Source organism: Globicephala melas, chromosome X, assembly GCF_963455315.2.
Source record: "Globicephala melas chromosome X, mGloMel1.2, whole genome shotgun sequence".
Lineage (NCBI taxonomy): Eukaryota > Metazoa > Chordata > Mammalia > Artiodactyla > Delphinidae > Globicephala > Globicephala melas.
In genome coordinates this window covers 69,330,429-69,344,992 of record NC_083335.1, presented here as the reverse complement: position 1 = coordinate 69,344,992, position 14,564 = coordinate 69,330,429, and the positions used below count along the sequence as shown (strand labels likewise).

Sequence of the window (14,564 nt, the reverse complement as noted above, 5' to 3'; positions counted from 1 at the left end):
TATATATATGCATATATATATGTATATACATGTAATATATGTATACATATGTATCTATATATACCCACATATAACCAAATCAGTTTGCTGTACACCTGAAACTAACACAACATTGTAAATCAACTATACTTCAATAAAAATGTCTTAAATTAAAATTAAGAAAAAAAGAAAAGAAACAGTCCTGTCTGGGCCTCTGGTGTGGAGGGGGTGGGGGATAGGAGTCACTGGTAACGGCCAAGGTTCTGACTCGGTCTCTGGATGGATAGCAGGGAAGGAAATGCAAGAGGACGAGACTTCTTGCAAGGCTGACAGAGCAAATTAGAAGCTTAGCTCGGGCCACCATCTGTGAGAGGTGCCTGTGGGGCAAGCAGGCCCTGTGATGTCACATGAAGCCGGCTGCCGGTTTCTAAAGTGTGTTCTGCTGACCCTGGGCTTCCAGAGACCTGCTGCCGGGGCAACTGCAGCGGGGGCTGAGCAAAGGGCTCTGGAGTTGCCAGCTCCCACTTGAAAGAGAGCACTAGCTCTCTTTTACTCTGCTTCCAATTGGAATTCCAGGAAAGATTCTACTGGACAAAAGGATGGGGGTGGGGGCGGGGAAGGAGAAGCCTCCGCGAGGCCCTGGGGAGCCTAGCAGGGAAAAGATCTGCACTTCCCTGCCAAGGAGAAGCTGCCTCCGTCTGGCCCAGGTGGGCTGTGGGCCAAATGCACGGGGCCCAGGGACACGTCCAGGGACAGAGCCAAGGCAGCAAGTGGAGACTGCAGCCAGCCCAAAAAGAGAGGACCCTCTGCCCGCCACAGAGGAAGAATGCCTGGCCGCTGAGTGGTCTGTCTCCACAGAGCTGGCCCTGAGGGGGATCCTCACTCATACTCAGCCCAGCCCTGAGGACTTGGGTTTTGTTATTCTTGCCTCTTCATGCATTTGTCCATCCACTGACCTTGACTCCTCCACCTCCCACCCTGGTCTGGGAGCTCTCAGGGGCAGAAACTGGGTGGTACTGGGTCTTACTCTTCTCAGGTGCTCAGCCCCTAACACAGGCTACATGGCAGGCACGCACTGGTGTTCATTATAAAAATTCCTGAGCGGGTGGAGGCCTGACCCATTTGCCTGGCACTGGGCAAATCTCTGGGGTTTGTCTTCCTCAAATGTAAATAGGAGATGAATACTCCCTCTCGGACTTGTGAGAATCCACATAAGGAACAGATGGTCAGTCACTTTGTGAGCTGTGAAATGGTGTCCACATGTAGGTTGCTGCTGCCACTGTCCTTAAGAGGAGGGGATGGGCACTGAAGAAAGAAAGCCCAGAGTCTGGGCCTGCCCTGGGATGGGTTTCCCTCCAAGCAGTGTTACCTTGGAAAATGGGTGTCAAAAACGTAAGAGCAGAATCAATGACAGCAAGAGTGTTTGGAATATTATAGAAACTCTGACTTCCCATCTGCACAGAGAAAGCCATGTGCCCAGCTGATGCATCTGCATGCATCCCACCATCCTAACACCAAAGAGAAAAATGGTGAAGGCTCTTTGGGGGCTTCTAATTCTTAGTCTTATCCTCCTCCATCATCTCCCCACCCCATCCTTTTAAAATCCCTAGAGATTCTGAGGCTCAGAGACTATCAGAGCTGGAAGGACTCTCCAAGGTTTCTAATTCCAAGTTACTCATGGAGGGCTCCTCATGGCTGTCATCGAGTGCCCTGCCAGTGAAATCCTTCTTCCTGCTCTCAGACCGAGGCCCGGCTCTCCACTGGTCCTACTCTACTCCCCTGGAAACAGACAAAAAAAACAAAGTTAGTCCTTCCCTAACATAGCAGTTTTTACCCCACCCTCATAGGGTTCCCAGATAGAATACAGGATGCCAGTTAAATCTGAATTTCACATAAACAACGAATAATGTTTTAGTATAAATATGCCCCAAATATTGCATGGGACATACTTATACTAAAACATTCACTGTTCACCTGAAATTCAAATTTAATGGTGTCTTGTGTCTTTATTTGCTAAACTTGGCAACCCTCAGTCCCAGGATCTTGTGGTCAGCAGTTGACTTTTTCTGTCACATCCAGAGAGCAGACCCCACTCAGTGACCTAGGGAGGCCCGTGGGTCACCTCCAATTTCTCAGCTGACCCAGAGATCATGGTAGCTCCCATCTTCTGCACTTAATGGTTTAGTCAAATTCTTTCAAAGGTGTCCTCACTATGCTAGGGGGTTTTTCCTGCACACTTCACACCCACATCCATCCCATCCAACTCTTCTGCTTGTTGGGCAGGGCTTTCTGGTTCAAGTTCCAGTCTCCCTTTCTCACAGCTGGCAAACTAAGAATGATCAGGAGGTGGAGGCTGACCAAGAAACCAAAACAGAACGTTAGGGATGGGGGCAGGAAAGGCCAAGACTGACTCAGCTGGAAGGTGCCAGAGGACTGGAGATGGCTGCTCTCCTCTGCCCTGGTGGGCAACAGGGACCTTTCCTATTTCCAAAGGGACCCCAGGATTTGGGGGGCTCACATGGCCATTTCTCCCAGAAGACTCACCCTTACATCTAACCTCATGCCACTGGTGACAGTAACGAGTCTCACACTCTCCTACATGAACGCATGTGATCCCTTAGCAGATGGGGAAGGAGAAGCTACACTGAGTATATAGACCATTGATAAGGAGGAAAAAAGGAAGAAACAGGGCTGGGACCCTAGTCAAGAGCAAGATTGTTCCAAAGCTCAGCTTTAATTTTGCATGCCATTCTGCAGTTCCTTGCTTTTTGTTTTGTTTTGTTTTGTTTTGTTTTGTTTTGTTATTTTAGGTACAGTTCTTACTTTATTGCAAGGCACACAATCATATATACAATGCATAATTATCACCTCCTAAGTACAAGATATAAAGAATATACATTAAAGACTATATGGATATGCTTCTGTTTCAGAGAAGAAAACTGCCTTAGGACAAGCAGGTTCATGCCCTTTTGGGAACAGATTTTCATATTTATGCTGAATCTTCCAAACAGTTCTTGCTTAGAAAATAAATCTCACTGAGTGGACATACAATCTTGTCACAGTTTTCTCCTTAAAAAGCTCTAATTTAAAGCCAGCCAATGTATTCCTGTTATTCCAGTTATTCTTCTTATGTCCCAGTACTAGATAAAACACCTATAAATTGCCTGATAACAGTTATACAGATTTAAGAACTTTATTTCTCAGTAATGCATCACAGAATGAAACCATTTTCTTAAGACTTATGTGAATTTTCCTTGATTTTTTCAAAACTATCTTTCCAAACTATGCTTCCTTTTTAGTATTAAGTCTGGAGTTTTGACTTAAACTCTACATAGGGGATACATCCAGATTCACAAGAGTAAAACAAGACGCTAACAGTAGCTCTACTCTTCTTCCAGTCGGAATTATGGTTTTTCATCCTCATTGCCGCCTTCTGCACAGTTTTATTTCTCTGCAATTTTCTGACCCCTCACTAGGTCCTGTTTTCCAGTTCTTGCCAGGGACGGGAGAAGGGACTCATGAAGGAAGCTGAATTCAAGGCTAGATACGTGCAGTTCTGGTCCCAAAGAGACACGATGGACAGTACACTCCTTGCTGTGATTGGAGAACAGGAACATGACGAGATGGGACACAGACACACACTCTCACACACTGTGCATGCACACAGTATCCACACATGCACACACACACACAATGCACACGCACACATACACTCAACTCTCACACACACGCATACACACCTTTGACAAAGAAATATATTTGTGTAAGAGATATTTTTCCTAACATACATGATTCACTTTAACATCCTTTAAAGTACTGCCCTAAAATGACCCTAAAATTACATACCCGTCCTCTCGTCTTCTGCTTTGGGGTCTCTGGTGCTTCCAACAATGGAGAAGCTTGGAACACCGTGACCTCACGGGCACTGAGAGCTGTATCTCTCTCTCCTGGGGCTGCAAACTTAGCCACGAAGAGATGCAGGACGCTCAGGTTAATCTTTAGACTGCAATAATGGCAAGATGCTATGAGGGCATGTGGAGTGTGAATTTAAAGAGATTGTCATATTTCCCACATCAGCAGGGTTTGTTCCTGGAACCCTCCATTTAAATATCCCTCCCGTATGATGGCCAAAATTTTTAACCATGGGGTGAATGTCAACCAGTATTTAAGCCATGCCTATGTACTTTTAGTTATAAGAATACAAGGACACCTAAGAACATCAATGAAATGTAAGAAATGCTCAAAAGAGCACTTCATTTTCATCAGGGAAAACCTTGCCCCACTACCTTCACTCAGCTGTGCTAGGTGCCATGAAAATCTGCAAAGTAGACAAACATCATCACAGTAAAATTCTGAAACCACGTACAAACTCTTCCATGCAAGGTATGTTTCCAAAAGGAAAGAATACACACACAAGAGAGAAAGTACTCGGTGAACAGAACCTATCGATGTAGTGATGGTGGTAGTTATATAGTCTATACATTTGATTTTCCTATAAGTTCCAGAGGATGCTGCCCTAATAACATACGAGCTTAAAGAAGAGACGGCTGTTATTTCTAAATTAGCCCTTTCTTCTGCTCAGGCAAATTGCAGAAAAAGCCATTACCTTGAAACCATACGTTTCTGCAGTTCCTTGTTTTTTGACTGTCTTCCCCTACTTGGCTATAAGCTCCTTGAGGTTAGGGATCTTTGTCTACTGTGTTCATGGTTATATCCACAGTGCCTAGCACAGTGCCTGGCATCTCGTAGGACTGATAAATGGTGGCTGACCGAATGAGAAAAGCAGTTCAAGCATAGGAGTACAGTCAAGGACAAGGCTGGGGTCAGTATAGAAACCCAGCATGAACAGAGCAGGAAACTCTTATGACCTTAGAGCCTGAAGGGACAGGTGGGAGGGTGAGGAAAGAACAAATCCTCAGAAAGATACCCAAAATACCTTCAGTGAGGTTGGCTTCCTGTTGCTCAATCTCCCGGCCTCCTTACTCACACTCCAACACCTATACCCCAGCGATATAATCCTGCATCTCCGAGTGCTGGGGATTCTCCAGATGCATAGGAGCTGTGAGCATCTGTAGCATCCAAGATGAGATGATTTCCTCACATCTTCTCTCTTTACACCAAAATATCATTGTATGCTATTGTTTCTAATTAGGAAAACTTGAATATAATGGCTTGTGTTTGACAATTTCTCAGCAGCCCTTGAGCTCACTGGAAATCTCCCTCTGATGTGAGCTAGGAACCCAGTCCAGACAGACACTTAAGGACCAATAAACTCTGAACTAATGAGTATGCTGGTTACCATGGAAACTGCTGTCTCTGCTGGCCTATGAAGGGCAGGAGGACTGGCGGTGATGAAATGAAATGGGGAGGATGTGTGAGAATGGAGTGGGGGCAGGAGCTGGGAGGTAGGGACTGGGGTAAGGTAGAGGAAAGGAACTTCCATTTATTACTGTCTTCCTCGGAGCCGGACACTGAACTGGGTGCCTGACATACATTTGATCATCACAGCCCCCTGCAAGACAGGCATTAATTCTTTTCCCCTCCCACCTCACCAACGGGCAAAGCATATGCTGTTGATCAACAAGATGACCTATCACCATTCCCAATGCTTCTTATTGGAAAAGATAGCCTTGAACTCCCTGCCAACTAATCCTTATCAAAAACTCAGCTGTGGACGTTACTGAGCTCTGCCCACCAGAGCAACAGCCAGCTCTACACACCACCATTCTCTCCCATCAGGAAACTTGCACAAGCCTCTTAGATAGCCTCATCCACCAGAGGGCAGACAGCAGAAGCAAGAAGAACTACAATCCAGCAACCTGTGGAACAAAAACCACATTCAAAGAAAGATAGACAAGATGAAAAGGCAGAGAGCTATGTACCAGATGAAGGAACAAGAGAAAACCCCAGAAAAACAACTAAATGAAGTGGAAATAGGCAACCTTCCAGAAAAAGAATTCAGAATAATGATAGTGAAGATAATCCAGGACCTCAGAAAAAGAATAGAGGCAAAGATCGAGAAGATGCAAGAAATGTTTAACAGAGACCTAGAAAAATTAAAGAACAAACAAGCAGAGATAAACAATACAATAACTGAAATGAAAACTACACTAGAAGGAATCAATAGCAGAATAATTAAGGCAGAAGAACGGATAAGTGACCTGAAAGACACAGAGATGGAATTCACTGCTACGGAACAGAATAAAGAAAAAAGAATGAAAAGAAATGAAGACAGTCTAAGAGACTTCTGGGACAACATTAAGCACAATAATGTTCACATTACGTTGTGAATAGGGGTCCCAGAAGGAAAAGAGAGAAAGGACTGAAGAAAATATTTGAAGAGATTATACTTGAAAACTTCCTTAACATGGGAAAGGAAATAACCACCCAAGTCTAGGAACTGCCGAGACTCCCATAAGGGATAAACACAAGGAGAAACAAGCGAGGCACATAGTAATCAACTTGGCAAAAATTAAAGACAAAGAAAAATTATTGAAAGCAGCAGGGGAAAAACGACAAATAACGTACAAGGGAACTCCCATAAGGTTAACAGCTGATTTCTCAGCAGAAACTCTATAAGCAAGAAGGGAGTGGCATGACATATATAAAGTGATGAAAGGGAAGAACCAACAACCAAGATTATTCTACCCAGCAAGGATCTCATTCAGGTTCGATGGAGAAATCGATTAGCCCCACAACTATTAAGGAAAACAATTTTGTAATTTTAATGCTCCCTCAACAGCAATCTTTTGGCCCAGATGTTTTCACTGAAGAATCCCACCAAACACTGAAAGAATTAACTCTGTTACATAATCTCTTCTAGAAAAACAGAAGAGGAAGGAAGACTTCCAAATTCATTTTATGAAGCTAGTATTACCCTAATATCAAAACCAAACAAAACAGTACTGAAAGAGAAACCTACAGGCAAATATCTCTCATGAAGGTAGATTTTTAAATCCCTAATAAAACCTTAGCAAATAGAATTGAGCGACGTATATAAAGAATTGTAAACCATGACCAAATGGGGGTAACTTCAGGGATGCAAGGCTGGTTCAATACTTGACAGTACATCAACGTAATCCACCATATTAATAAGCTAAAGAAGAAAAATCACACAAACAATTCAATTGATACAGAAAAAAATACTTGACAAAACTCAATACCCATTCATATTACAAAAAAAAAGTCTCAGAAAAATAGAGAGGGGAATTTCCTCAACTTGATAAAGATCATCTACCAAGAAAACCCAAAAAAACCCTGCAGCTAATTCATACTTAATGTTGAAAGATGAAATGCTTTCCCCCAAGACCCAGAACAAAGCGAGCCTGCCCGCCCTCACCACTCTTATTCAATATAGTGCTAGAAGTTATAATCAGTGCAATAAGGCAAAAAAGGGAAATGAAAGGATACAGACTGGAAATATGAAATAAAACTGTCCCTATTCACAGGCAACATGATTCTCTACATAGAAAATTCCAACGAATCTACCAAAAAGAAATAAAATATAAAACACCTAGAAATAGTAAGTCAGTTGAACAAGGTCATAGAATACAAGATGAACATACAAAAGTCAACTGTATTTCTGTATGCTAGCAATGCACATGTGAACACCAAAATTAAAAACACAATACCATTTACAATCACTCAGAGAATGAAATGCTTAAATGTAAATCTAACAAAATATGTGCAGGACATATATGCTGAAAATTATAAAACATTCATGAAAAAAATCAATGAAAATTTAAATAAATGGAGATACATACCCAGGTGTTCATGGATTGGAAAACTCAACGTAGTAAAGATGTCAATTCTCCTCAAATTAATATATGGCTCTAACACAATTCCTATGAAAATCCCAGAAAGATTTGTTTGTAGATATAGACAAGATTATTCTAAAATTTATATGGAAAGACAAAGAATTAGAATAGCTAAAACAATTTTGAAAAAAGAATAAAATTGAAGGAAAGGGTCTACCTATATTCAAGATTTATTCCATAGTAATCAAGACTATGGTGTTGGAGGAGGGATAGACACATTGATCAATGGGAAAGAATAGAGAATCCAGAAATAGACATACACAAACATGCCTAACTGATTTTTGACAAAGATGCGAAACCAATTCAATGGAGGAAGCATAGCATTTCCAGCAAATGATGCTGGAGGAATTGGACCACCATAGGCAAAAGAATGAACCTTGGCTTAAGCCTCAAACTTTACATGAAAATAAACACAAAACAGATCACAGGTTTCAACTTAAAACGCAAAACTATAAAACTTTTAGTAAAAAAAAAAAAAGGACAAATTCTTTGGTATCTAGAGTTAGACAAAGAGTTCTTGACACCAAAACCATGACTTAGAGAGGAAAAAATGGATAAATTGGACTTCATCGAAATTTAAAACTTTTGCTCTGAGAGACACCAAGAGATGAAAAGACAAGTTACAATGTGGGAGAAAATACTTGCAAAGCACATATCCAACAAAGAACAAGTATCTAGAATATAGAAAGAAGTCTCAAAACTCAGTGGTAAAAAACAGTCCAGTTATAAAATGGGCAAATGACGTAAAGATTTTACCCAAGAGGATACAGCACAGATGGCAAATGGGCACATGAAAAGATGAACATGATTAGCCACCAGGGAAACACAAATTAAAAACCACAGTGAGATGTCACTACACATCTATCAGAATGACTAAAAATAAAAAAATTATGACAACACCAAATGCTGGTGAGGATGCAGAGAAACTGGATTCCGCATACACTGCTGGTGAGAATGCACAATGGTACAATCACTCTGGAAAATAGCTTCTTAAAAAACTAAACATACACTTATAATATGACCCAGAAATTGCACTCCTGGGCATTTTTTCCCAGAGAAATGAAGCCCTGTGCTCACACAAAAAACCTGTATATGGGTGTTTATAGCAGGGATTGTAACAACCCCAAACTGGAAATAACCCAGAGGTCCTTCAACAGGTGAATGGTTAAATGAACTACAGTACATCCATATCATGGAATACTACTTAGCAATAAAAACGACTGAAGTTTTGATATATGTAAAAACTTGGACAAATGTCCACTTTCCTCCTTTGTAACAAGGAGGAGGTTGTCTCAAGAGCCTTCCCGTTTGGGAGTTCAAGATACAGATGAGCAGAGTGGGGCAGGATGAGAGCATGTTTGAAAGAGCTTAGGGATTTTATTTTACTTTATTTTATTTTATTTTTTAGAACTTTTAGAGATTCAAAATAATCAGAAGGAAGTGGCTTGATGAAGGTCAACTGCCGTGCTTCATGGGAGCCCATTTTGGAAGCTGGGAACCCAGGAGAAGGGGAGTTTAGGGTAGGTGCATTCTGTTGGCACGAGACAAAGTCTGCTCAGCTGTAGTGAACTTTCAGGTTGTTGCTTTCTCACACTGAGATGGGACAGGGTGGATTTGAGGCCTAAACTGAAAGGATTCTGTGTTCCCAGGAACATAAGGAAATATCTTTGTTCTGATACACAAAATTAAGGGTTCAGGGCTTCCCTGGTGGCACAGTGGTTGAGAGTCCGCCTGCCGATGCAGGGGACACGGGTTCGTGCCCCGGTCCGGGAAGATCCCACGTGCCGCGGAGCGGCTGGGCCCGTGGGCCATTGCCACTGAGCCTGCGTGTCCGGAGCCTGTGCTCCGCAACGGGGGAGGCCACGACAGTGAGGGGCCCGCGTACCACACACACACACACACACACAAAATTAAGGGTTCATCAGTCAAGGCAGCTAAAGAACTGGAGAGAGCCACATTACCTCCTGAACACTGGGAACAATGACAAGTCCAGTGTCAGAGCACATTCAGCTGGTGTAACAGTATTTGTCATGTGATTCTCAAGCAGGACCAGTGTCTGCATTGTGTTCAGGCTAGGAAGTGAAGTACGCAGTTCAGAGTCCACGAAAACCTCCACAAGCTCAGCTGCTGCACATAACGCACAAAGGTGGGATTTTACAACCGGGACAGGAACCCCGCTGAAACCGGAAGCACGTATTGCCACGTGGTCTAATGGGAGCATAGGTAGGGTCTCCCAACAGCCAATCCTAGTGCCAGGAGTGTTTAGGAGGCGTAGCCGCGGAGAGACAGCGGCCAATGGCAGAGAGGTCCGTTAATAGAGTGAGGGCAACGGCGGGTGAGGGGAACAGAGTACAGCCGCCAGGGGAGGCTGAGGAGCTCTAGGCAGTTCGGTGGTCAGACTGTTCACGTGAAGTGTAGCGGTACTTCAGCCACCAAACTTCGATTCTCGCCCGCCCTTAAACATCATGGGAGATTCACAGAGTGAGCATCAGCGGATGTTACGACGCCACAGCCGCGAGAAGACAGAGCTGCAGGCCCACATTCAGGGCATGAAGAGCTCGATCCCCAAGAGCGACAAGCAGAGACGAAAGCAGTTGCTCCTCGATGTGGCTCGCCTCGAGGCCGAGATGGAGCAGAAGCACCAGCAGGAGCTGGAGAAGTTCCAGGAGAGTTTCCCTGATAACAGCAGCCTCGATTCTGTCACTGAAGATCTGGCCAAGCTGGATCTCGAGAACAAGCCTCCTCACCTCTGGAGGGCACAGAGAAAGCACAAAAGAAAGGAGGCCTTCAATAGAGAAAGCCAGGATTGGATGGACAAGGCTGAGAGGGAGCATCTGGCCAGCTTGCGCCATGACGAGGAAATGAAGCTCGGCGCCATCCTGCGGGCCAAGCATCTGGAGGTGAAGGATATCCCGGCCGACGACCACTGCATGTACCGCGCCATCCAAGACCAGCTGGTGTTCTCCGTGACCGTGGGGAGCCTGCGGAGGCGCACCGCCGAGTACATGCGGCAGCATGTCGACGACTTCCTGCCCTTCTTCAGCAACCCCGAAACCGGCGACGCCTGCAGCCGCGACGACTTCTTGAGCTACTGCGACGACATCGTGTTCAGCGCGTCGTGTGGAAGCCAGCTCGAGCTGAGGGCCCTGTCGCACGTCCTGCAGACCCCCATCGAGGTGATCCAGGCCAACTCGCCCGCCATCGTCATCGGAGAGGAGTACACCAAGAAGCCGCTCACCCTGGTCTGCAAGCAGTACTCTTACAGCAGCGCGGAGCACTACAACTCGGTGAAGCCACTCGACACCGGCTCCGGCGGGAGCGTGGCCCGGCGTCTCATCTAGGCCCGCTGCCGCCATCGCCGTGACGGCCGCCGTTGGAGCCGAATCTGCCGCCGCCGCGTCTCCTCAGCAGGCTCCGCTTTTTTCCTTCGGTTTTCTCAAGGTTTTGTTTATTCATTTTACTTAGAGTTCACCCCTCTCTCCTCCCCCGCCCCCCCTTCTTCCTCCCTCGCTCTTCTATCCTCCTCGATCGTCCCTGGGTTGCTTCTTTCACGGGGTAGGGGGATCGGAGGCCGGTGACCAGGAAGAGATCTGTACCGTCCTACCCTAGCGGAGTGAGTTTGCCAAGTTCTCACCTTTCTTGCCCTGAAGGGTCTCTGCGCCCGCACCCATGAGAACTGGTCACGTTGCAAGTAACTTTGGGGTTCAAAAAATGGCAACTTGGTTTGATGCGTTCTTCACTTGGGGAAAAAAATCAGTTTAGCTCAGAATCTTCCGGTTGCCCCGTGAATGTATTCATTACTTAAAGTTGGAGTTGATGTGAATGAAATGATTTGGGAATGCCTTTTGCTTAGTTCTTTGGGGAAAAAAATGTATCGTGGGCTGTTTGGGGGTTTTGCTTTCCACTTCAACAGGGCTACTCAGGAGACGTCTCAAGTTACAAACAAGACCTCCTCTAGTTTTTTTTTTTTTTTTTGGCTGCACTGGGTCTTCCTTGCAGTGTGGGGGCTCTAGGCGCGCGGGTTTCAGTAGTTATGGTGTGTGGGCTTAGTAGTTGTGGCTTGCAGGCTCCAGAGCGCAGGCTGAGTAGCTGTGGCTCACAGGCTTAGTTGCTCCGCGGCATGTGGGGTGGGGTCTTCGCTGACCAGGGCTCGAACCTGTGTCCCCGGGATTCTTAACCACTGAGCCACCAGGGAAGCCCTAGTATTTTATTTTGTTTTTTCATAAAACCTTGTATGGTTGCAAATTAATTACAGTTGTTTAGATGTTTCCTGAATTCTAAATAATGTTTGTTAACTTTAGAAGTTAAATGCAAGCGTTAAATGTAGAAAGTACATTTACCTAAACTGATAGGCTAGATAAGGCTTGCTCTAAGATGTGAACGATCTCAATTTAATTTCCTTTATTAAATATAAGAAAGGACATGACTTTATTCAAGTAGTTGATTCATTTCATTATATCTGCAATTGATGTGAACTAAGAAGAGGCAAACTGATAGGTAGTTTAACTTGCTGTGAGGGGTGACATCAACTACTAAGTTTCCTTTATTCTCAGACATAAAAGGGTATAACGTTGTTCAAGCAGTTGGTCCACTTTGTTCTATCTACAACTGGTATGAATGTGAAAGATCTGAACTTAGTCGTTTTCCTTAATTCTTAGAGATAAAAAGTATTTAAAGAGAGATTTTTAAAAGTATTAAAGTAGTTGATTCATTTTCTTATATCTGCAACTGGTATGAAGCAAAAAAAAAGTGAGCGATAAACTTTTGTTGATATTTGAGACTTGTTGATATCTTGAATTTGCCAAAAAATGTAAAAGTGAAATGATTTGCAGTAAACAATTAAAAAATTTAACCTTTAGATCCTATATTTCAGTGAGATAACTTAAATTCATTTAAAAATTCTTTGTACACACCAAATGTTCTAAAATGAAATATACAAAGGGGAAAAGGGGAACAGTAGTTTGTTTAAAGAATAAAAGCAGTTTAAAAAAAATACCTGGTTTTCCGTTTTTGTATAGCTGACTTAGTTCATATAGAGTTTGTATCCCAGGATCGACTTCAGCAAAGGAATCCTGGAGGGTTAGGGAGCAGGAGTGAAGGGGGAGGACACAGTGACAGATGAGGCTTTTGGAAGGAGGAATGGGCCTGCAGTCTTGATGGTGGCCTGGAGTGGAATATCTCCCAGGGAAGGATTTAGGGAGTAACAAGATAGTTGAAGCTATCCTGACTTGATGTTTCACTCAGTGCAAACATCATGAAATGGCTTCAGTTAAGGATGTTCTCATTGCTATGCATGAAAAAGAATTCTCACTTTCAAAAACTTGCCAGTCCAGGGCTAGTTGCAGGAGGGAAAGAAGTGCCACTGTTTTTTTTTTCCTTGAAGGCAGGGGGTGGGGGGGGAATCTGTTTTCAAAATACAAATATAGAAATCCTGCCAGATAGCTCACTGTGTAAATGTGTGCATCACATACATTTTCAGATAGCCAGCTGGCTGAGAAGAGGAGGTCCCTGAGAAAACTAGGTATTTGGATGCATTGTGAGAAGAGAGCCTTTTATAGGGACGAGAATGCTGGCTGGGGAAGGAAGAATAGGCCAGGAAGGGAGGCATAATCTGTAGAAGGGGGCCTGGCTGGGAAAAAGGGTGAAAACTGGGGAAGGGGTCAGTCTAGGGGGATGAATGGGACGTGGCAGGGGAAAGGGGAACAGGCAGAAGAAGGGGAGATGGCTAGGTAAGGACACCTTGTGGACTGGGGCACAGGGTGAAGAAGGAGGCCAGGCTAGGAAGGGGATAATGGAGTGAGGGCTGCCTATGGAAGGAGGACTTGGCTGGTCAAGGGAAAGAGGCTTAGTTGAGTTAGGAGGCAAAGGATGAGAAAGGAATCCTTGACTGTTCAAGGGGGAAAAGCCTGGGGAATGGCACCTGAGCAGGGAAAGAGATCTGGCTGGGAAAGTAGGCTTAAGCTGGGGAAGAGGGTGAGGCTGGGGAAGGGGCCCAGATGTGGGAAGGGGCCTGTCTTGGAAAAGGAGCACAGACTTGATAGGGTGGCACAAGCTGAGGATGGGAGACTGGCTGGGCTGGGGGAGATTGGGGGGTGAAAATATCCTGGCAGGGAAAGGTGGCCTGCCCGGGGAGGGGCTCTGGCAGGGGAATGGGGCCTGGGAGGGAGGCACAGGCTAGGAAAGGAACCTGGTGGCGGGAGACGTACGAATGCTGAGACCGACATAGGCTGGGCATGGGATAATAGGTGGGTTGATGGACCTGGCTGGAAGAGGGGCATTAGCAGGTGGAGAGGGCCTGCTAGGGCAGGGATCCTGCCTGGGAACGAAGGCGTGTGTCCTGGCTGAGGGAGGGCACGTGGTTGAGGAAAGGGACCTAGCTGGGGCCACAGGCTAGGGATGGGGAGAAGGTCTGGCTGAGGAGGGGGAATAAGCTAGGGAAGGGGTTTGGTTGAGGAAGAGGTATACCGGTTGAGGAAAGGTACCTTACTGGGAAGGAGGCCCGCCTGGGAAAATGAGCTTAGACTGGGGGAGAGGCTGTTAGGTCCCTGGGTGAAGAGAACCTGGCTGTGGGGAGGAGTCTGGCTGGGAAAGAGTTCCCAGCTGGGGGCATGTGTGTGTGAAGGGGTGCTGGCAAGGAAACATCACATGGTTGGGGAGGAGACTTTACTGGTGATGGAGAGCTGAGAGAGGAGGCTGCGTGGCCAGGGAAGGAGGCACTGGCTATGAAAGGCCAGTGAAGGGGGAACTCCTTGGAAAAGTGGTCCAGCT

At 45.2% G+C, this 14,564-nt stretch overlaps 1 protein-coding gene across 1 annotated transcript; it reads left to right on the top strand.

Annotated features, from left to right (window-relative positions):
- The first annotated feature begins 10,261 nt into the window (after positions 1 to 10,261).
- Positions 10,262 to 11,137, top strand: LOC115850654 (OTU domain-containing protein 6A). The gene has a single exon (XM_030852351.2). The coding sequence runs from the start codon at positions 10,262 to 10,264 to the stop codon at positions 11,135 to 11,137; it is 876 nt and encodes a 291-aa protein (XP_030708211.2).
- The last annotated feature ends 3,427 nt before the right edge of the window (positions 11,138 to 14,564 follow it).

What these genes read in the sequence shown, in the direction of transcription:
- LOC115850654 (XM_030852351.2), top strand. Translation starts at nt 10,262, where the DNA reads ATGGGAGATTCACAGAGTGAGCATCAGCGGATGTTACGACGCCACAGC.